General features: G+C 41.0%; 1 protein-coding gene across 7 annotated transcripts in view; it reads right to left on the minus strand.

Annotated features, from left to right (window-relative positions):
• LOC135238567 (voltage-dependent calcium channel subunit alpha-2/delta-3-like) overlaps positions 1-24,294 on the minus strand; it is a 53,330-nt gene that overhangs the window by 3,516 nt on the left and 25,520 nt on the right. For 6 of the 7 annotated variants that reach the window (XM_064306610.1, XM_064306607.1, XM_064306608.1 and 3 more), the window contains 29 exons: positions 22,385-22,547; positions 20,733-20,864; positions 20,221-20,281; positions 19,905-20,055; positions 18,073-18,147; positions 17,128-17,217; positions 15,949-16,062; positions 14,280-14,358; positions 13,784-13,917; positions 11,742-11,759; positions 9,905-9,976; positions 9,191-9,271; positions 8,900-8,974; positions 8,324-8,407; positions 7,862-7,933; positions 5,804-5,865; positions 5,063-5,130; positions 4,808-4,853; positions 4,556-4,653; positions 4,033-4,126; positions 3,403-3,498; positions 2,665-2,786; positions 2,298-2,375; positions 1,897-1,958; positions 1,606-1,650; positions 1,358-1,420; positions 1,171-1,241; positions 678-753; positions 241-293 (listed from right to left, as the gene is read on the minus strand). In XM_064306610.1, the coding sequence (XP_064162680.1) occupies positions 241-293; positions 678-753; positions 1,171-1,241; positions 1,358-1,420; positions 1,606-1,650; positions 1,897-1,958; positions 2,298-2,375; positions 2,665-2,786; positions 3,403-3,498; positions 4,033-4,126; positions 4,556-4,653; positions 4,808-4,853; positions 5,063-5,130; positions 5,804-5,865; positions 7,862-7,933; positions 8,324-8,407; positions 8,900-8,974; positions 9,191-9,271; positions 9,905-9,976; positions 11,742-11,759; positions 13,784-13,917; positions 14,280-14,358; positions 15,949-16,062; positions 17,128-17,217; positions 18,073-18,147; positions 19,905-20,055; positions 20,221-20,281; positions 20,733-20,864; positions 22,385-22,547 (2,435 nt within the window). The remainder of the gene's footprint in view (positions 1-240; positions 294-677; positions 754-1,170; positions 1,242-1,357; positions 1,421-1,605; positions 1,651-1,896; positions 1,959-2,297; positions 2,376-2,664; positions 2,787-3,402; positions 3,499-4,032; positions 4,127-4,555; positions 4,654-4,807; positions 4,854-5,062; positions 5,131-5,803; positions 5,866-7,861; positions 7,934-8,323; positions 8,408-8,899; positions 8,975-9,190; positions 9,272-9,904; positions 9,977-11,741; positions 11,760-13,783; positions 13,918-14,279; positions 14,359-15,948; positions 16,063-17,127; positions 17,218-18,072; positions 18,148-19,904; positions 20,056-20,220; positions 20,282-20,732; positions 20,865-22,384; positions 22,548-24,294) is intronic. The other variant, XM_064306604.1, reaches the window with a different exon arrangement.

The raw sequence follows: 24,294 nt of genomic DNA on the forward strand, positions 1-24,294 counted from the left end.
AAAACACAACCACACACACACATTACATTAACTCACAAGAAAACTTAAACAAAAAGCTTGTTTATTTACATGCAAAAACACAAACATATTAATATGATAACATGCTAACTACTTATTGCAACAGCACACTAAAATGCTAGAACAGTAATGTTGCTGGACAGCCCGTAGTAACATCATCCCTGCACAGGAAGAGAAAACTCCTAGCAAAAGGCAGATGCTGGAGGCTGAACTTGTCCTTACATGAGGAGTTCAGAGATGAGCCATTTAACGGCAGCAATGGCAGCCAGGTAAGGCTGCAGAGGAAGAACACAATTCAAATCTCTGTGAATACCACTGCAGAGAATGAGATAAGTATCTGCTGCAACATTATGGCTCAGGAAATGAGTACCAGAAGTATGTACCACTGGTTGTATTCAAAAGTAAAATAGCCGATACAGTTATCACAACACATCTTTAGAATTATGTGGATGGGCGTTTTGTGATTGGGAAATGAGGTAAAGTGACATGCACTAGTAGAGTGGAAAACAATAATTAGATACGCAAACAGAATAACAGAGAAATGTATGATAAAAAGAAATAATGTCTCAAATGAAAAGGGAACAGTTTATCAGATGTACTTCTATAATAACAGTTATAATGTTAGTAATAAGTTGATACTCAGACTTTTAAACACTTACATCTAATAAGCTTTGAGGGCTACTACTGCGCTCCACAAACACAATGCAGGAGGCCTGGTAATCATACAGAGTCACCCTGGGGAGAGACACAATCAGCCTTTACCAAGCCCCTACACCACCAAGCCCCACCCCTCTGAGATAAGCCCAACCCCTACACCACTAAGCCCTGCCCCTCTGAGATAAGCCCAACCCCTACACCACCAAGCCCTGCCCCTCTGAAACAAGCCCAACCCATAAACCACCAAGCCCCATCCCTCTCAAAAATATACCATCAACACTTAATTCAATCAAAGCACATTTCATTATCACTTCAAGCCAATTAAAACATACATCAATACAACCGTTATCCAAAAAAAAAAAAAAACACACCACTACCATGATTCAAACAAAATGCACATCATAACACTTTTATTAAAAGTCCTCAGCTGTGCTTTTCACCATGGTAGGCTTGATCCCGCATGATCACTCAGAAATTTTCATTGCAACTACTCACCTCTTAAATGACCCCATGAGAAGCAGCTTGTTCATTACAGCCCCTTCTACCTCCCCAAAAAATATCCCCGTCTGAGACAGACAGAGAGAGAGAGAGAGAGAGAGAGAGAGAGAATGAAAGAGCGCTGAGGCTCAATATGACCCTACAGCATATGGACCCACACAGTCAACAATAGGTGATGTGTTACCTGAGATGAATCCTTGGCAACCAGGATGAATCCATTATTGTCAATGAGGTAACAGTTGATGTTCTTTGGAAAGAGGAATTATCAGTGAGAGGGGATGACTTTCACAGTAACAGAACATACATACAGTACACAACTGTATGGAACAAACAGGAAGTACATACACAACCATACCGGACAAACAGGAAATACATACACAACAGTATAGGACAAACAGGAATTAAAACCAGGTGTTCATTTCCAGTACTTGCCTCACTATCACAGCTGAGTCCACACTTCCCATCAAGAGCAGCGCACTGAAACAAACAGGTCAGTCAACAAGCCAGCTTTGACACAGTGTCCTCACAGACACATTCTATCACTATCTCTCTCTCTCTCTCTCTCTCTCTCTCTCTCTCTCTCTCTCTCTCTCTCGCTCTCGCTTTCACACACACACACACAGGGAGGTATACACAAGAGCATGGGGGGTGGGGGCAAGGCTTTAAATGACACCTGTCTGCCCCATCGCCACCCCCACAGCTCTTCCATTTACTCCTCCTCACCTGGCGGCTCGCTGTCCAAAACTTTCTCTGGAAGAATTCCAGCTTCATCTGGATCCCCACCGCTGGATCAGAGAAACATATAATCAGACACTCAGAATAGCCAGCATTACATTACGTTACATCAGACTACATTACAGGTCGTTACACAGTGCATGAGAAACAGTGACATTCCCGTTAAGACAGTATTCTGCAGTAAACAAAAATATGAACGCTATATTTAGACATAGGTCAGGCAACACGTTAATAAGCAGTGGGGCACAGAAAAGGTATATGCTTGGTTAGTGGGTGGTGGATTTAGAAAGTTTTGAAAGCACTGGGTTAGGAACTTAGGATGTAAAAGCTGTGTAAATGTGTCTGAGCAAACTGGAGAGCGGTCGAACCGTCCGGCTTGCATGACTCACCAGCCACGATAGGGGACTTCCTGTCATCCAGGAGCTGGATAGCTGTGCTGGCTAATACCACACTTTTATTATCGATCCCTGTTAGAAACAGAAAATACAACCCAATGTTATTATATTTGAAAACCAGTTTCATTTGAAAATCACAGCTTAAGTTCATCTTGAAAAAGCGATTATGAAAGGAGGACACTGAGTGCTCTCTCCGAGTGCACCTGGCCTCCGTAGGTAGTTTATGCAATTTAAAGAAACTCATGACTGATGGACAGGGGAATGAGTGACAGATACAGACTGAGATGTGACTGAAATACAGACTGAGATGCAGACTGAGGTAAGGTGAGTGTGTGTTGGAGGTGATGAAGCTGAGCATTACCTGAGCTGAAGGGGAGGGAGTAGACAAAGGTCCCAGGAACCTGCTCTGCTGCTCTCTTGTACCAGAGAGGGAAGTGGTCAGCATTGAACACCCCTTCCTTATCATCAGCCGTGAGAAAGTCCCTGTAAACAGACAAGAGATACACCTGAGATACACCTACAGTACACACCTGAATCAAACCTGCATAACACCTACACACCTGAACCACACCTGAGACACACTTACACACAGAATCACACCTGAATAACATCTACACACCCGAATCGCATCTGTACTGGGTATGAGATTATTTTACATGGAGCGCTGTCACATATGCAATCAGGATTCTGATCACCATTTGTTTTCTGGCAGAATGAGAGTGCTAGAACCCTGAAAGCAGTGGTTTTCAAACTGTAGCCTTCTCCTGGACACGCTCCATCCAACAAATCCGTGGCAAATAAACTCAGTACTCAAGTAGACAATGAGCCACATTTGAGATCTGTCAACAAATCTATAAAAAGCACACATAGCCATTTCAGCAGCTTCATACTAAGGTGTTTCTATAGCAATAACAGCAATGTCCCTAAATAAACAGGCGATTGCTAAAACCAGAACTAATATTTTGTTGTTATTATTGGGTTGTATTATTTTGGAATCTTTGTTTTGAGATTATGAAATCTAATTTATGCTAAAGATCCCAGGGTGGGAATGCAAAAGCGCTCTAACACTATGATGTCAATGTGAGTGTATCATACTTACTGATTGTTCAGCTGCTCTCGGACCACAAACATATTGGTTCTGGAGAGCCCGGTCCTCGTGCCCAAGAAAGCAATCTCCACCCCCTTATCTGGATTCCTTCCAATAAAAATGGATGCATGTTTAAACTGCATTATTATCCACTTATTCTACAATGAAGTAAATAAGGGATTGATTGAATTCCATTGTTAGCGACTACACTTGTTCAAGTGTGATTTGTAATCAGGACTTCATTTTGGAATAATCATGAAACCACACACTGCTTAAATAACATAGAACTCTGCTTTGTGTGAGCTATTACAGTTCACCTGCACCCTGCCAAATGCGTGAAACAATACATATTTCACAAATGTAACAGACACCAAGGAGTGGGTGTATTCACACTGTGATTACAGACAGAATGAGGAGTGAGACTGATTACACTGGGATTACAGACAGAATGAGGAGTGAGACTGAGTACGCTGTGATTACAGACAGAATGAGGAGTGAGACTGAGTATGCTGTGATTACAGACAGAATGAGGAGTGAGACCATTCAAACTGTGATGAGACAGAATGAGGAGTGAGACTGATTACACTGTGATAACAGACAGAATGAGGAGTGAGACTGATTACACTGTGATTACAGACATACTCAGACTTGTTTAATGCCAGCCGGGTCCAGTATGCCTCCAGTGGAGCTGTTACCACAGCGTCAAACAGAACCTCCTGGATGAGCTCTTTGTCACCTGCAGTGGGACAGCAAAACATCCACACTCTTTACACCCCAAAATCCACACAGCATCCAACCACATGATACCATCAGCAGCCCCCTTCATCACTATGTTTTACAAGATTGCATATTTTTATTCATATGCTCTGATTGTAGGGAGAGGAAGATGTTTGGTTGTTCAGGATTTGATGCAGAGCAGAGGTACCCTGAACAGAATCAGGCATGACCCAAATCACCATGCCAGCAACAATATACAGTATATACCTATTAAACTGATAATGAGTACTGAACAATGACTGGGACATGTATGCTTTTGGTTAGGGGGCTAATGTAGAAATCTACAGAAATAAATGATGGCATCCTATTAGAGGAAGGGGTTAATTAAATGAACTGAAATGTAGCTGTTGTCTGGTTAAGGCCCCAGATTCTGGCTCAGGTGACTCACACTTGAGGTGTGGCTTGCGTCCTGTCAGGTACAGTTTGATGGCCTGTTTTTGGGACAGATATTTGTGCTCATGGTGTTCTTCAGTGTTGCAATAGATCCTTTAGAGAGAGAGAGAGAGAGAGGAAGTCAGTTAGTACGGTTGCATGCTAATTCTGATTGTCATAACTGCACTCACATACACACACACACACACACACACACACACACACACACATGTAATATGAACAAAGTGTAATGCAGTTTAATGTTCACCATTCATCTGCCAGGGCCACATCTGGGTGTTCCAGGTCATGGAGCCCTGCAGCACAAAATCACATCAGAACCTGAATCACCAAGTGGAAAGAGCCATCTGCATCACCACACATAGCATTTACTCTCACCACTAACCTCCACTGACTGACCAACATTGCTGTTTTATTCATTTTTACATATTTTACCTGTTGGTCATACATAAGGTCTCACCACTCAGATAAAAAAACAGGCTCCAGGCATGGGGAACAGCCCTACCTGCCTCTATAGACACGTTTCCTTTGAAGAAGTATTTCCCATGTCCCCTGGACAGAGCCACGCCCAGACTGAACAGACAAACACAGAAGGGTTACACATTACCTTGCGCTTATCCAGAACGACTTACACAAGTTTTTAACATAGCGTTTACATTGCATTCATTTATACAGCTGGATATTACTGAAGCAGTGCAGGTTAAGTACTTTGCTCAAGGGTACAAAAGCAGTGTCCTATTTTGGAATTGAAACTGTGACCTTTAGGTTACAAGACCAGCTCCTCACCCATTGCACTACACTGCCACCCACCTCACACACACAAACCCATAAACCCACAAACCCACAAACACACACACACACCTCTTACAAGCTTCTCTCTCATACTTCTTACGCATTGCACACATATAGCTTAGTCACACTACATGTAAACCTCTCTTACACACTGTTTGATCATCTATTGCAGACTGCACTCAGTATAAGCTTTATTGGGAACACTTTCTATAAAGGAGACACATATAATGCCTTATAGCTGCATTTAAGCATACAGTTTGCTAACAAGTAGGTGTATAATATGTTATACCCTTTGGTCTGATAGTTTGTTATAGCAATGATTTATATAACATTATAAAGGCTGTTATAATTGCATACGTGTTGTTTCAAGTGCTTACATTCTGCATTGTAAGTGCATCATAAGGCATAATATGCGTTTGCTTCGTAGAAAGTGTAACCTTTGAGATGACACTACCTGAATGGGGTTCCTCTGATGTCAGTATAGTAGTAGTCAATATGCATGGAGAGGACACGCTTCTGCAAGAGATAAACAAAAAATCTATAAAGCTGAGAAACTCAGACAACATCTCTAAACTGAGAAACACACAATCTAACCCTGAAGAACACACTCCTGATTTAAACAGAGAATTCGCACAATTATAGTATTAGAAGCCTTTGCATATACCATTTATATATGATCACACATTTTAATTCAATTAAACGTCATTAAAATAATATACATTTTCAGACATTAGACATTTGACACAATGTCCAGCTGCACAATAGAATATATAGTGTCCAAGTGTGGACATTGTTGTTTCAGCCAGGATATCACCTACAGTTAAATGCCAAATTAAAATGCAGTTAAATGCAATAGCATTCAATGAGTCGTCCCTCTATTTCAAGTCAACATAAATATTGCAACAAAGTAAATTTTGACAAATTTAATTAATTGCGAGGTCAATATTTTGTTGCATACCCCTCACATTTGAGACTTCGAGACTCATGGACATCACTAGGTTCATGATGTGATCCTTTGAGATGCTCTACCAAGCTTTTACCACTGCCTCTTTCAGTTGCTGTGTGTTTGCTGGGGCTTTGAGCTTCTGTGTCCTTTTAAGCAAGTGAAAAGCATGTTCAATGGGGTTCAAATCTGGTGAATCTGGTGACTGACCAGACCACATCAAACACTTCCACCTTTTCTCCTGAAAAGCTGCTTGACTAAGTTTACTGTATGTCCAATGATTTTTGTCCTATTTGTCTGAATATTGATGGACAATAGTTTCTGTCACTTCTGCTGTCATTCTGTTGCTGCAATCACTGGTTACATCACCAGTAAAGCCAATTTAACCGGTTCCTGATGCAGCCATACAGGCCCAAGCCATCACTCTGACTCCAACATGCTTGGCAGATAATGTAGTATGCTGAGGGTCCGGTGCAGTTCCTGTCTCTCCCCACTTTCACCTGTCCATCACTCTATTAAAGATTTCATCTCATCTGGCCATAAAACTTGTTTCCAAAACTCATTAGGTTCACTTTGTATTTATTTATTTATTTGCAAATTCCAATCTTGCCTTTCTATTCTTGGTGTTGATGAGAGGCTTACATCTGGGAGTGTAGCCTCTAATTTTCCCCTCTCAGTCTTCTGCACAGTGTCATCCCAATGCATGGAGATCATTAGCAATCACTCCAGCTGACAATTTAGGATTTTGTTCACAGCTCTTATAATCATCCTGTCATCACTTTCTGATGTCTTTCACAAATGGCCTGATTGCTGGTGATTCCTAAGTCTTTGGAATACACAAACATTCTGCTCAATAGCTCAAATTGATATTTTCTTTTCTTATATCCTCAAAGCTTTCATGATTGTCATATTCAAGTATTCTGGCCCTCATTTGCAGATTTCTTGTCCTCTATCTTTTTGCTTATAAAGCAGATTCTACAAACGCTTCCAAAGGATATGATCTCCTGACATTCACAGCTTTCCATTTATAATAGTAATATGGTAAACCTGTGAAATTTAAAACAGCTGACAGTCATTTGTCCCAATATTTATGCTGGCATTCAATAGAGGCACCTGGCTCATTGAATTAAATAGTTGCAATATAATTCAATGTCTAAAAAAAAAAAAAAATACCTGAAATGAGTACAGACCTTGTGAATTTTGCCTCATTGTTATTGTTTGAATTGAAATACAAATTTGATTCGTACAGAGGAAAAACAACCAATTTGACTCAACTGACCCAATACTTTTGCATTTAACCATATCCTTTTTTTGGCAGATTGAAAAGCCATCACTTGCAGAGCACAGAAACAAATTTTGGTCTGTGTTATAAATATTGTGTGAAAGGAGGGAAAACAGAAAACATTCTAATCAGCAGCCATTTTGCTTGTTGGTTCATATTAGACACGATGTCCAGGCTTAGTTTCATTATCCCTCTCAGGGACACCATGCTTTCGGCTGCTGTTCACAGGTCAGCAGGATCCCAATATGAATATGACCACAGATTAAAAGAATCTTAATGACCCTTACCCCTTTATCCACAGTCTTCTTCACCTCCATGGAGAATGTTCCGGTCTTCCTGTTCACCATGGCATTGCGCAACTAGAAAATGTGCATGCGCGCACACACACAAACACACACAGTCACATTAATGGGCTGCATCTTAAATACATGGGAAATCTAGTTAGGTTAGGCTGCTATCTAACATTGGAGTGGCAGTTAGCTCACTATTTGCCTCTTAATAAAGTTCCGGGGAGACAGCTTGGATGATGGAAGAGAGAGAGATGAAGAAAAAGAGGCTGTTAAGTGCATGTGGAGAAGGGGAAAGAAAGACACCCCCAATAAAGTTGTTGCTATTATCCCTGACCCCTGTTGTCTTCACTGTGTACAGTGTAAGAGGAGTGACTCAGTGGAAACCCCAGCTGATGAATGCATTAACTATAACGTGCAGCAGCATTATACTAATTCAGAGGTAGAGCACGGTAAACATACTACATGGTCTCTGTCTTCCCACTCCACCTCAGACAGATCCACACTGCTGTAGTTTGGCTTCTTCCTTTTACCACCCTGCTGGTACTGCAAAAAAAGAGCACTGTCATCCTCATAATCACTGAACATCATTACCACAATAATTAGAAACAACATCTTCATCATTATCATAATTACTATCATCGTTTATTTACCATAATCACCAGACCCAACATCTCCCTGAATCACAATCATTATGATCATCTTCATCATCATTATTATTATGAGCATCATCATCACTATAACCATCACCAGCATTACCCTCATCCTCATCATCATCATCATTGTAACTCTCACCATCACCACTGCCATCATCACCATAAACATCATAATCATCCACCATACTATTAATACATACATGATACTCTTGTGACGTCACATATAAAATGTTTCCAGTAACCTGATGGTGTCATTAAGTCTATAGTGTTATTGTAATTCCATGGTACTTTCAGATGAGTGATAGTGTAACTTCATGGTGTAACAGAGGGTAGAGTATCAATTCAACGATGCTATATCATTAAGGGTGCGTCAGTGTGTTACCAGTGGCCGCAGGTCTGGGTGCGTCAGTATGTAGCCATTGTTGGTGATGGAAAAGGCGTACCCATGAATACCAAGCTGCGATCACATAGAAATATCAACACGGATCAATCAGCCATATTGAGATCAGAGATGCATAAATCACATCCAGGCATTAATTCATCAATATTCAATTAAATAACATAAAATAAAATACTGTATATCTAATGGTATTACAAAAGGTCGCAGAAATTACAACACACATTTCACAACATGTTAGCGTAGAAAATGTAATATCATAATATGACACTGCACCTTGTGTTTTGGCATGATCTTCAAAAGCTCCTGGACAGGTATATCAGTGCCGACTACACCAAGAAGAATACCCTGATTTTTCTTATGAGAGACGGAAGCGAAAACACATCAAACGCAAATAGATATACTTTACTCTACATCACAAATATATCAGTTCAACTCCACCACTTCCCACATAATCACACTCTTTACTCATCTTTACAGGGACCCAGTCTTTACTCCACCTCACAGATACATACTCTTCACTCCACACTGCAGATGCACACTCTTTATTCCACCTCATATACGGTAAACATGCTCTTTACTCCACAACACACACTCTATCCCACCTCATAGATACATAGTCTTAATCACATCATCTTCACTCTTCACCTCACAGACACACTGTCTTTACTCCACATGATCGAAATGATTTGCTTTGATTGGATGGCCTTTAAGAAAGCTTGTGGATAAACAGGTAGATCAGGGCTATTCAACCTTGGTCCTGCAGGGCTGCAGGGTCTTCTTGGTCTTTTTTGTTACTCAGTCCTTTATTGATAAATTAAACCAGTTGATTCACCTCGCCTGCAGTTAACTCACCTCACCTGGTTTCTTTGGACTGAACTCTGTGGTGATTATAGAGAGGAGGAAGAAATGCCAGCATACCCTGTGTACCCTGTGGCACTGCAGGACCAGAGCTGAGTAGTACTGAGGCAGATTCTCCACAGTTCTCACCGTTTGGTTCTTGGTGCTGAACACCGGCATGGCCACAGTGGTCATTAAAAGTGGACTGTTGTTTTCCCCCATCTGCCAAAACACCAGAAAAAAACTCACATCACTCAATAAATACCACCTAAGTATTTATCGGAAATCTCACATAGAGCAATACCCAAACACACCGAAATGCTCTTGAAACTATAACTAATTAATCAATATTAACTGCCATTACTTAAACAAACATCTAAAATAATTGCACCTACTAGCAAGCATTAAATATAAAAATCCAAAAAGCATAAATGAACACAAACAAACATTTAACAATGACTGAACAAACACGAATGAAACAAAGATGCACTCAATATTTGTGTTAAATATGACTTACTAGATACACTTTGTCATCACAAACTCAGGAGGGCAAATTTGCCTTAAAGTGCTGCCTTATAAGTCAGCATTTTAGTAAAATGGAACCCAGCCTGATTTCACAAAAAATTTACCAGAGAAATTCAAGGCCAATGCTAGTACTGCTGGCTTTCATTCACCACATGATATTCAAAATTAATTAATTGATGTCATCTATTTAGCAGAGAGCCCATCCAACAGTCTCTGATTAGAGGGGAACAGCAGCCTATAGGGGCAGATTAAAGTACCCCTGCATTAAACAGTAAGAAAGGCCATAGCTCTGTGTTGGCTGCTATGTTTTGTGTGGTGTGGAGCACTGAAATGGAGGTAGAGGGTGAAAGTAGGTCTGGGTGTCCCAGAGGAACAGGGACACAGGTGTGAGTGCCATATTCCCACACAGAGGGAGCAGCCTCCCAGCTCTTGACTTGGAAATGTACACACTGAGGATGAGAAGGGGGACATACACCTCCTCCTCAAATCTCCCTCAGGAGCGGCCAGGAAACAACAGCCAGATGATCAGGGGGAACAGAATGTCTGATAAATACTGCAGCTATGAGTGGGTGGAACAGCATATCTGATAAATACTGCAGCTATGAGTGGGTGGAACAGCACATCTGATAAATACTGCAGCTATGAGCGGGTGGAACAGCACATCTGATAAATACTGCAGCTATGAGCGGGTGGAACAGAATGTCTGATAAATACTGCAGCTACACACTGTGGGAACAGAATGTCTGATAAAATTCACAGCTATGAGCAGGTGGAACAGAATGTCTAATAAATACTGAAGGCATGAGCCAAGGGAACAGATTTCCGATAAAGACTGCAGCTATGAGCCATAAGAACAGAACAACTGATAAATACTGCAGCTATGAGCAGGTGGAACAGAATGTCCACTAAAGACTGCAGCTATAAACAGAAGGGACAGCATAGGCATTGCAAGGTACAAATGTGATCAGTCACAGGAGTCATAAATACACCTGTACATGTATGTAATAATAATATTATTATTATTATTATTATTATTATTATTATTATTATTATTATTATTATTATTATTATTATTAATATCATTATGATGACTTTTCAGTACATGACATTCCAATAAATAAGTAATTAAACTGAAATTCCCTATGTTGAATTCAAATATCATTCCACTTGATCTTATGATCTTATTATCCCGTTTGGGAAAGGAATAGCTCAGATGCATTCAGGAGTGCAGTCCGTTAAACATCCAGCAGGGGGCAGATGCACACAAACATAAAAATCACAAAGGCTCGTACTGTATATACACGCTAGAACTCGCAAATATAAATAAAACGCAGTCATGGATGTGGTCACACTCACATAGCCACAGGCAGTTATCAAAGAGCCATATATAAAAGAGGAAATAGCCGCATACATTGTCACATGACAACACTGGATTCTGCCAGATTTAAAATGAAAGATTTACCTTCTGGGCATGAGGGAGCTGCAGAAAAATAAAAGAATTATGAGCAATAATGAAAATCAAACGGCTGTGAAATGAATCTGTAAATTCATTTGAAAATCTCAATTTATTTAAGCTCTGCAAGGAATAAAGATGTCCAGTGTGTACAGTATACCGTTCCAATATACTGTTCATGAGACACAAGTCACACATCCATGGCCAGCCAACTGCTTCCAGCAAACTTTCATCAGAGAGGGCATGTACTGTTCTCAGCACAGACATCAGTGTTACTGAGAGGAGACAGGTTGAGGTGGATCACCTAATTAAGAATGAGAGTGAAAGCCCTACGGATTACAGGTCAAGCATGGTCTAACCTGCAAGGACACAGCCTTTAAAGAGTCTACACTCCAGAAATATAATTTAACTGTGTTTATCTTCTCATATTGGACATAACAAGAAACTCTAAATTCTACACCGCAGAACTAAGAGGTTTGATCTTGAAACAAAGAAGCTGCTTGTGGCAACTTTAATACAGTGTCATTTGGATTATGCCTCCTCTGCATGGTACAGTAAAGTGCTCTGTCAATAAATCTGAAAAACAAGATGCAGGTTGTGCAAAATAACATAATGTTGTAAAGAACAAGGGCACAGGAGAATTAAGGCGTGCAGGAAAAGAACTAAGAGGGAAATTGTGAGAGGCAAAGAAGGTCCATAGGCAATAACTATAAAATGCCTCCAAAACTAATAATTTTACAGAGTTATGGGATACTATGAAGGGCATGACTGGGATGTCAGCCACCCAGAAACCACTAGTGTTAGACAATGAACTGAAGTTTGCAGACAAAAGTTTGAATATTCATAACTCAGTTACACCTGTAGAGTCAGATAGGATTAACATTACTATTGACCAAGTGAGGTACATTTTTAAAAGCACAAATCCAAGAAAGGCCACAAATCCATAGCTAATTACTCAGTCCAGTCTAGTTACTAAACAAAAACATGGGCTCAGGATAGGCCATGGGCAAGTGCATTTTGTTAGGGAAATTCAATATAATTGTGATAATGGGCTATGGGCAGGTCAGTGAAATTATGTGGGTCAATGAAATTAAGATGGGTACCTACGTATGTTTCATAATGATACCTGTGTACGTTTTATAATGATCTGTTATTAATGACATGCGCTACAATGGTTCGTATTGTTTGTTTTATTTTACTGTATCAATGTATGTCTGTCCCACTGTATGTGAGAAAGAAGGGGAAAGAAGCTGACTACAGGTATATTGCCATTATGATTGCCATTAAAACACATTCAGAAGGGCACAGAGGCCACAGGAAAGTGGAGCGGTCACTGCAGTCTTATCTGATGACAGCTGCAGCAAATTAACCGTATGCTGTCAGAGCCTGGTCAAATGGAACATATGAACCATGTGTGGTCGCAGTCAGGTCAATCGGCAACACATGAATCATGGTGATGACCACACCAAGTTTTCTGAAGCATAGCTGGACACCCCTTCACAACTTAAATGAAAACATGAACATTTAAATTTAGGAAATTAGCAGATGCTCCCAGAGAAATTCACATAAGCGCAAGCATAAAGGTTTAGGCAATGAGCGGAACTGATGCCAAACCATTAGTGTCACAACCGAAAGTTGTAATTAATGCATAAACCTACAATATAAAGTTAAGTGCCATAGTAGCTGCAAGGGGGATATTGAGAATATAGTGCTTTAATAAGCAAAAGGGTGGTATAGTTTTATATGCATAGGTGCACAGGTGCTAGTAAACCCATCATAAATTAGAATTCTGTGTTAGTTGAACAAAGATGCTAGGTAAACAAGTTTCAATACAAATAAAAAATCCTCCGAACCCGAACCATAACCCTAAATCCTCCTAACCCTAACCGTAAGTTCCACAAAAACCATGTGTGGTCACAGTCTGGCCGAACTGCAGCACATAAAGAACGGTGACGACTGCACCATGTTAACCGAAGCATAGCAGGACCCCCGCCTCCCATGACCTGAATGAAAAATTCTCCAATGTCCGTAACCGCTCACGGTTTACTCACCGTGTCATCCATGTAGGCCTCGGTCCATATGGTGTCATGCTCATGGTCAATCACCTTGGGCCTGCTCAGCACATGCAGGTACCTCATCACGTTCTCCTGCACATCAGCCAGGGTGGAGATCTGAGAAAAGTACCCTGGCCAGATAGACAACACACATGAGTAATCATGACTAATGCACGTGGGCATAGGCTCCAGAACCCCTTGCGACCCTGCCCAGGATAAACAGGTAAAGATAATGGATGGATGGATGAATGGATGGATGGAATGTGTTTTTTTTTTTAATTTTCCAGTGAAGAAGCGGATGCACAAATCAGACACACCCGCACGCACACACACACACACACGCACACACACACACACACACACGCACACACACACACACAAATGCACACACACACGCGCACGCACGCACGCACGCACGCACACGCACACGCACACACGTACACACACGCACACAGTCCTGAGATGTGATGTGATATAGATGCAAATGGCACACCTTTATTTGCACATGCCATCCATTTGAGATTATCAGCAAAGGCCGATTCTCGGCCAATCAGGTAGGGGAAGATGCGTACCTGCATGGTGACAGACAAACAGAAGCATGTCACATGATTCCCTCTGAAAGTGAGAAACAAACCAAAAAGCCTTTCCTCTGCACATTTTACCAAACATCACACGGATTTTACTTACAGAGAAATTACTTAAAGAGGATAGAATATTGAGATTATGAAATGCACAATACAAATCCAATACATTATTATTATTATTAGTTATTTTTGTTATTGTTATTTTTATTATTACACTCAGTGTATGTCTGCAGTGGTGAGCACATATTGTTTGAAGTACAGTAGACATATACAGGGCCGTAGCAGCTGTCAAAGATCTGTGCTGGTACACCTTGATAGACAGCAGGCAGACGTTAGCGTTAGAGCTGATCAATTCTATTTCCTCTCTTTTGAGGCTTTCAGCAAATGCAGACATTTCACTTAAAATGTAGTTTTCTGTGATTAATTAGTAGTAGTACAGGCTATGTTGTACCTTTACGGAAACTGAATTATACAGCGGAATATTGCAAATAAGTGTGCTTGTAAAAAAATATCAAAATAAATATAATTATTATAATTACATATATTTATAAAATACATAAAGGCAGTAACATTGTTTGCCCATATTCTGTGAATTGTTGCAATATCTTAATACTCTATTTTATTTCAATGTATTTTCACAATATACAATATCCATAAGAGTAATAGGCTTGGTTCTGCAAGTTGGGTCCTGTAGGCTGGGTTCTGATTGACTTTGTTCAGCAGTTTGGCGTCTGCAGGCTGAGTTCTATTGGGCTTTGATCTGCAGGCTGGGTTCTATTGGACTTTGATCTGCAGGCTGGGTTCTAATGGACTTTGATCTGCAGGCTGGGTTCTAATGGACTTTGATCTGCAGGCTGGGTTCTATTGGACTTTGATCTGCAGGCTGGGTTCTAATGGACTCTGTTCTGCAGGCTGAGTTCTGCCGGGAGCTGCAGTGATCTTCACAGTGGCAGTGTCTGCAGTAAAGGTAATTACAGGGATAAACCCCTGATTAACGGCTCCATTCCACACTGCCATTTACGGCCCGAACGGTGATCAGTCACAGCCCTGACACGCCGTGACCTCCGCCACAGCCCAGTGCACACGCACGCCTCCCGCACCCCCACACGCTCCTCCTGCACACCCGCAACTCTCATCCCCTCCTCCTGCTCCTCAGCCCCTCCATCTGCTACATAATATCTTATACAACAATATAAGGCCATGACACTTGCATTCAGGTGACCTTCAGTACCTGCAGTCTGTAAATCTTATCTAAGCTCTTATCTAAGCTCTTAGAAGTTTCCCCTCCATTCAGTGTGAAGCGTTTCCAGGACTGTCGCGGGGCAGTAATGTCGCTATCCATCAGACTCACAATAGCTGCACACAGATACAGCACTAATCTGGGAAGAGAATAAACCCCCATACTTGCTCCAATAATGGCTGATTTATTGAAACCACATGTTAATCAATTGTAGAAAGGCGTTCATACACATGCAAATACGCACGCACACACACACACACACATACACACACACGCGCTCGCTCGCTCGCACACGCGCACAGGCCAGGGTCACAGTAAAGTCAGTGGGAGGGGCTCACCTTCCTGTGAGGCCAGTTGTACTTGGCAAAGACGGAGTCGTACATTTGCGTTGCCCCGTCCGTCACCAGCATGATGGCCTGACTGCACATGCTCCCACGTCCAGTCTGGTTAAACTGTAACAAGAAACATGGAGGTATTCCATCTGTATTACTGTACTGAAATACTAAAATATATTTTATCTGTACCAGTACTGAGGACTGACAGTAGTCCATTGATCCTTTCAAAAAAGGAATTGTGATCAAATGAACCTGTAATATCTCAGCCGTACCATATTCAGATGCATGTAGAGAATATCTTGGATTCACTGTAAACTACTACCATCTTTGCTAATTGTGCTGTATGCATTATGTCATTTTTATTGATTTGTATTAATTATAATACTATTAATTGTACAAGCACACTGAGCATGAAAGGTGCTAAATAATTAAAACATGTAGTTATACACACACACACACACACACACACACACACACACATCTAGGAACATGCGCAAGCACAAGCACCCACACAAGTAAACTTATTTGGAAATGTTTTAATCATGGAATAAAAGCAGTTCCAACAGCACTGAATTGAGAGATAACAGCGACATTGATCCAGTGCTGGCTTTGAACGGAGTCAGTTAATTAATGCAGAAGTCTGCCGTGAGTTGGAGAATTAAAGAGCTCTCCAGGGGCCAGGAGTCATCATCTCACATTCATATGCTGAGTCTGATCGCTTTCTAATAAACACTTTTAATGGCAGCAGCTCTCTATAAATTAAGCCTATCCGAGATAAGCTTAATTAATTACACTCGTTAAGTGATTTATTTACTCGCAGCACAGGAAAAACTGAATGCCTACTGTTTTCAAATTCTGTGCTCCACAGACTATTTCTGAGAGCGAAACTAGGGAATAGCTTCAGGGCTAATACTCAAAAACAAAGGAAGCCTTTCATGTCCATTCAACACTGAGTAATACAGGCAGGATTTAAAACAATCGTTTTGTATTAAGCTTGTATTAGCTTGTGTCACAGAAACTTTATTTTTTCAAAATGCAGCAAAAATATCTTCTTTGATTTTCATAATGCCTCATAAGACTTCAACTCACATCATTTAGCAGGGTAAAGACTCAAACTCACATCATTTAGCAGGGTAAAGACTCAAACTCACATCATTCAGCAGAGAAAAGACTCAAACTCACATCATTCAGCAGAGTAAAAGCTTCAGTTAAAGCGTTCCCCAGCATTCCCATTCCTTTCGCATAGAGCTTGTCCAGGTGTTCTCTAAAATGCTGAAAGGACATGAGGAGATGCACTTTACACACACAAAATTCATTCTTATTAGGTGCAGCTTATTGTTATTCATTATACATTATAACCACAGAAGGACAAAAACAGCAATTGTTTCATGTACTATACAGGCACGTATGGGAAATGATACTGTGTGGTGTGTGTGTGTGTGTATGCACATGTGTGTGAGAGAGCGAGATAGAGAGAGTTTGATTTAACCATGCACCTAGAAAAGCATATTTTGCAGAAAATAAAAATGAAATCCCAGACAGTACAGTTGGCAGGTTATTAAGGAAAAAGGAGGAAGTGAATGAGAAAACAAGCTGGCTCTCAGCATGAGGTTTTATGCAGTTTGACATATAATTATGTGACAGGGAGAGAAGAGTGATAGTCCAGGGGGAAGTAATGCAGGTCTGCAGCCAGCAGGTGGCGAAGTCAGACTTATGTGTTTGAACTCAGCGCAGATGCACAGGCTGTGGAAGGTTTTTTGGAGGGACTGTGTGCTTAGCAGCCTATGGCCTACTGCCTGTGCTAACTGTCAAACACAGTAAACACAGTATGATTTTGTGCATGTGGTTTTACATGCAGTCTCTATAAGTGATACCAGCCTTTACAAAAATGCTGCTGAATTGAGGTTTAACCCTTTAAGGTGTAAGATCACAAAGATGTGATTTGAATGTTGTTAACTAAGCTTTCTAATGCTGATGTAACAATCACTAATGGTTATCGGAAGCAAAAGAGTTCTGGAACATTGACTTATAATTTTGAAAAAAAAAAAATTCCCAAAAACCTACTCTGCAAAGAGTTAAATTGATCATGTTAGCCACCGTAGCATTGCAGTGGCACTATTTACTCACATCTTTGTTGGTTTTGTCGGCTTGGACCAGTGTTCCATTCAGACATGGCTCAACATAGTGAATTTCCTCATTGTACTGCAAGACAAATACACACGCACACATGCACGCACGCACGCACACACACACACCAAGTGAAGTTCTGTCAAATTTTATTATACCATTTTATGATACAATTATTTATGATACCCTTCTTATAGCATGTAGGAAAGTTAATCGGGTAAACACATATAAATGCATGCATACATGCACACACATACATACAAATTTACATTTTAGACCTTTGGCAGAAACTCTAGTCCAGAGCTCATATACCTATACACAACCTATATTTACACACAACCCATTTACACAGCCAGATATTTACTGAAGCAATTCAGCTCCAAGGGCAAATGGATGGCGGGCCACCTGGGAATGAAGCATCAACCCTCTGAGACACAAGCCCAATTCCCACACCATTACAGGTGCACACACACACACACACACACACACGTGTACACATACACACACAGACAGAAAGGACCCCCCCCCAGTCTGTTCATTGTAGCCACTGGTTTCCGTAATGCTGAATGACGAGTCAGGGAATCCCTGCAGTTTACCAGAATGACAGCCTGCTTCCATCAGATAATATTGTTCATTTAATGCATGGCTGCAGATTACATTCCAAATGACATTAAAGAACGTCTCAGCCCATTTCTGCTGCTCAGGCAATTCATCATTCCTGACAGGGTGGTTCACTGTGGCTACAGACTCCACTCTTAAGTCTACACTAGCATGCTGAGCAAAGACATATCAATATTCATATGATCATAATAATGTGTGTCACTGACAGGAGTATATATTGCTTTATAACTGGGCATGCTATGTGTGCAGCTGTACTATGAAAACATATTTATCAACACTGCCACCAACATTCTCACAGGCATATAGTCATAATTAATACTATGTAAGGAGAGGAAATGTTGAAATAAAAAACATTGTCCTGACTAAAAATAGAAAGCATCATCTGGAATAATTTCAACAAATACAGTTGCAAAAAGTAAACGTGCTTCTACACAAATCTGGAGAACTGATAAATATTAGTTATAGACTATGTAGAATCACATGTATTCATTTGGACAGGCAGCACCTGTACGTTGCATTAAGGCATTCGCAACACTTTCCCAAAAAAAACAAATTCCCCCTGTATGACTCGGGGTTTGATCCTTGCCAAGTCCTATCCCAGCTACAGTCCCTTCTCTATCCATTACCCTCTCTTCTTTCTGCCCTACTGAATAAAACAAAACACATAAAAAGAGGCCAGGCAGTTCTGCTCCCCTTGACACTGCACATTATGCTTTAGGTCTCCTCCAGAGGGAGAGAAGAAGGGGTGGAAACACAGTGATGACAGGCCATCATCTCCACAGCAAGATGTACAGCTGTTCAGCTCTGTCCCGCTCCCTCCTACTATGAGCTCTGCTCTTTTCCTGTTTTCTCCTGCCTTCCTCTTCCTGTTTCTGTCCTGCCTTCAGCTCCTTCCTCTTGTCCTAACCTCTGCCCACTTCCTGTTTCATCCTGCCTTATACTTGCTCCTCCTATGAGCCTTTAGCTCCTCCCCCTTTCCCTATCTTTAGCTCCTTCTGATTACCATTTCCTTCCGGCCTTTAGCTACTCCCCATTGGCATGAAATGGACATATAAAGAGCTGGCTCTACATCTTTGGCCTGTTCTCCATGAACAGACAAGAAAGGGGTTCAGGCCAATCCTGCAGAACACTCAGAGCACTCAGAGTTATCAGTGCACTGGGTCCCACGGGCAGCCCAGCTAGGGTCAGGCAGCAGTACAGGTGACACTCACGGCGATGATGTTGAAGAAGTCGTCGTCCCCGAGCGTGTCGAGTATGGAAGAGACAGTCTGTCGAGCGATGGTGAGCCGCAGACCCTTCATGCTACCGCTCACGTCCACCAGGATCACCACATCCTTTGGAGAGGTCGCCGCCTGGATGTACCTGCGTCAAAAACCCCCGCAAGTCCCCCCAAAAAGCCCCATCAGCCACGTACATTCCTATCAATGCTAATATGTTTTATGGAGAATTACATGTGACTAAGTTTTTATATATAACAAATACAATTCAGACTGTAATAAGTCTAAATGTAGCGGCTGCAAAGCTCACCATTTGCGATTTCTGCAGTCAAAGGCAATGACTCCATGCTCATCTGAATGCCACTTTACACCTAGGAGTAACATTTTAGCGAAGTGCCAGTAACATTACAGGTATGTCTCAATTCAAAGGTCATTGGTTAAAATCAGCGGATCATACGCAGGACAATGATAAGTGATCAAAACATAAGGACTATCAATGTTCCTTTGCTGTACAAAGGTCAATACCTCTGTTTTGACTCTAAACTCTAAATTTCTGTACTGGCATGACATTTATATATTTCTGTTTTGATGCACAAGCATTATCTTAAATTACAAATAAAAAATATATACATTTACATTACAATAACAATGGAAAGTATAGCAACTTATTTTCATCTCTTTCCTTCCTTCCAGTCATTTTCCCTCTTCTACCTCACTTTCTTTCACACTCACATTCTCCCTCCTCTTTTTTTCAACTCTCTTCCTCTTTCTTTCTTTCCTCTTCACACTCCTTCTCTACCTTTCACACACTCTCTCTCTCACCTGGATACTGTCTGAAGAATCCCTTTGCACTGCCGAAATACTGCCATATGAGGGTCGGGTCTCTCTCAAAATTATCCACAAACACCTTATTCAGGGCCTCTGACCAATACACCCCATTCACTATGGCAGAGTCTGGGGGGAGGGGAGAGGGGACAGAAACTGCTGTCAATGCTGAAAAGATAACACAAACATTACTGCAACCAGTCCATGACTGATTAGGAATCAGACTAATCGATACTCAAACACAACATGACCGTGACCAGGCATGACTAATTGATAACCAAATTGAATAATAATATTAATTCACAAGGTAGTATTATATATAACAGTTATAATTAGCAATAATAAATACACTAAATGTATGACTATTATCTTTCATGCTATATTCATAACATAGTGCTGTTCACAATTTGAGAGCATACAACCTTTAAATGCATTAACTTCAGATAGCCTCCTGCACATTTACGGGTTTGGTCTGGGGCATGTCCGTGCTTACATGGTTCAACTTCCATTTCAGTCATTAAAGTACCGGACAAAAATACAGGACAAAACAATTTTCTTTGTCCTTTTCATTGAATGGTCCTTTTGTTCTCTGGGCTGAGGCTCATGACATCACCTGGGCTTGGAATTAAAGTGTCACTCTTACTGCTGAGCCAGGATTCACTGCCTGTTTCCTTGATCATATCTACTGCAGAAAACCCATTCAACATTTCAGGAAGACAGAATGAGACAAAGGCAGCCAAGAGAGGAAACACAGGACTGCAGTGCATTCTGCAGAAATATCTCTCACTTACAAACCCCGCCTCCTCATCTACAAAACCAGCCTACTCATTTACAAGCTCCAATTTCTAGTCCACAAACACCATATTTCATTTACAAACTCCACCAAATGATTGAAATGCCCCGAAATTCATTTACAAAGCTTGACTCAGGAGGTGTGGAAATGAATGAAATAGTGGTCATATCTGAACTGCTTGATATTTCTGCTACTGAATAATCTTCATCACACTTAAATGTAAAGTGAGGAGATTCAGGGGGTAATACAGGTCAGGGGTTCATTAAGAGAGGGGTGGGTAATGGCAGGCTGAGACTTCTGTCAGATCCCCCTCCCCCCCCCACCCCCACCCCCACCCCATGAGAGCCAGGGTTGACGCAGTGCTGGATACTACAGTATCTAGTTTGTAAGCAAGGTTAGATGGGCTGAATGGCCTGTTCTTTTCATTATGTGTTCTTATGTCCTTTGTAATTGCTTATTGGACAAAATTGTAGCAAAAAGTACTTGTGCCGTGGATCAGGGCTTTCGCCTGGATCACAGGGGAATACAGCGATCCAGGCAAAAGCAGTGATCCATGGCAAAAGTGCTTGTTGTTACAAGTTTCTCATTAAAAAATGCAAGTAGGAAATGCAGATGGAGACTTTGTGAATAAAATAATAACAACCCCACAAAATCACTCTAGGGCAGAAAAGACACAACCATGATTTGACTTTAAGCAACACCACAGAAAATACAAACCGAAGCAGAAGAGATTGTATATAGATGTTTCAGAGGGGATTCCGCACCTAAAATACGTATTTTGCTGCACGGAATGAAATGCTTTTCCACACTGAAAGAACCCCCTCCTTTACCTGCACCACTTAGCCATCACACGTACCTTTATTGTACATGTTGGTTGGGACTTGAACGACACTGAGGCTGAGGTTGACTGACAGGTTATTAAAATGATCATTTGGTTCCAGAATAAACTCCTTTCCCAGCTCCACTGTGTTCCCCTGCTCATCAGCTTCATTAATTAACACAGCATTGAAGTATTCATACTGAGGAGAGAACACACGCATACACACACACACACGCACACATACACACACGCACATACAAACACACACACACACACAATACAGACACAACAAAAGCACATCAAAAGCTGAAATCTGCTATAACAATACTGTTGCCATGCACATAAATACTACTATGCACATTCAGGCACATGTTAGTACATCAACATGCCTACAAATGAACACATGTACAAACGCTGATATGGACATATTTGCCCAAATACACACATGATGAAAATAAGCACATGCATGCACATATGCTAATATTCATACACACGCACATGTGCAAACACCCTGATATACACACATATGCTGATATTCACGCACATATATATGCAGTAATGCACGTGTATGCACAAATGTGGACACACATTTACATGTTAACATGCACTACATATGCAAGTAAACAAGCAGAAAATGTTGTAATGCACAAACATGCACACATGTGGACACTCATAGATGCACATGCAGACAATTGGACTGTAGGGTATTGGACAGAACAAACATGTAAACAGGGACTGTTGCCAACCAAGTAATATAATGCAACAAAATGCAGCCAACGAATGCTACAAAACATTTTCACTTGCATTACTCTTCAATAGTTTAGCAGAACACACCATTTTTCAAGATTATACCAAACTTAATTATCTTGAATTCAGAATTACATGAGGATTCATTACTCAACTTAAATATGCATTTGATAACAATTCCATTTCTTATTGTAACTTGAAATGAAATTGAAGTGAGGAAAACCAAGCAGTCCAAAGCCATTTTTAGCACACCACTGAGGAGCACATTACATTTACATCACAATCATTTGGCAGACACCACATCCAAAGCAACGTGACACTGTGACCATCACACAGAGAGAACAGATCAGGAGTGACCTTACTGCACAAACCCCAGATACACTGTGTTTCATAGCCAGAAATACTGCTGATAACACCATATTAAATGACACACCAGATAAAAGTTCTCCATTCTTCACCTGCATAAGGGAAGACATGACTGTACTTTAAATCTTAACAGTAGCACCAGGGTGGCGCCCCTTTGGCACATCACTGTAATGAGATGGTCAGTCAGAAACAGGGCCATTTGCTCATGATTTTTATAACTGACTGGCAACCTTCTGGTGAAGGGTATAATGCAGTCTGTGGTTGTGTCAGTTGAAGGGTCAGGTCTGTGTGTCCTCCCATACACCTTTACACCCTTACACCTTCACACCAATACATCTCTACACATCTGAACATCTACACCCTTATAATTCTACACCCCATACCTCAATACTTCTATGCTTCCACAACGCTATAACTTTACACAACGATACCACTATACCTCCACAGCCCCATACTAGGGCTGGGCAATACTGACGATTATCAAATTACATATTATGCTTTTCTAAGGGTAATATATTCTTTAATCATACCTGATAAGTAGTAAACATCCAAACTTCAGAGGCCACATTAAATGCTTACAGGCAAAAACACCTCACCACTGATATCTATTGGTTCCTGACAAGATAGCCAATCAGCAGCAAGCCCTTGCAGCTTCTATGTGATTGACAAAACCACACCACATGATCACATGGAAGCTGTATGACCTTGCTGATGACGGACTGTCTTATCAACACCCATTAGATATCAGTGTTTTTTTTCTTCTCCTGGAAGCATTGCACATGGTCTCTGAAGTTGAGATGTTTACTACCGCATCAGGTATAATTAAAGAGAAA

Source organism: Anguilla rostrata, chromosome 13 (genome assembly GCF_018555375.3).
Source record: "Anguilla rostrata isolate EN2019 chromosome 13, ASM1855537v3, whole genome shotgun sequence".
Taxonomy (NCBI): Eukaryota; Metazoa; Chordata; class Actinopteri; order Anguilliformes; family Anguillidae; genus Anguilla; species Anguilla rostrata.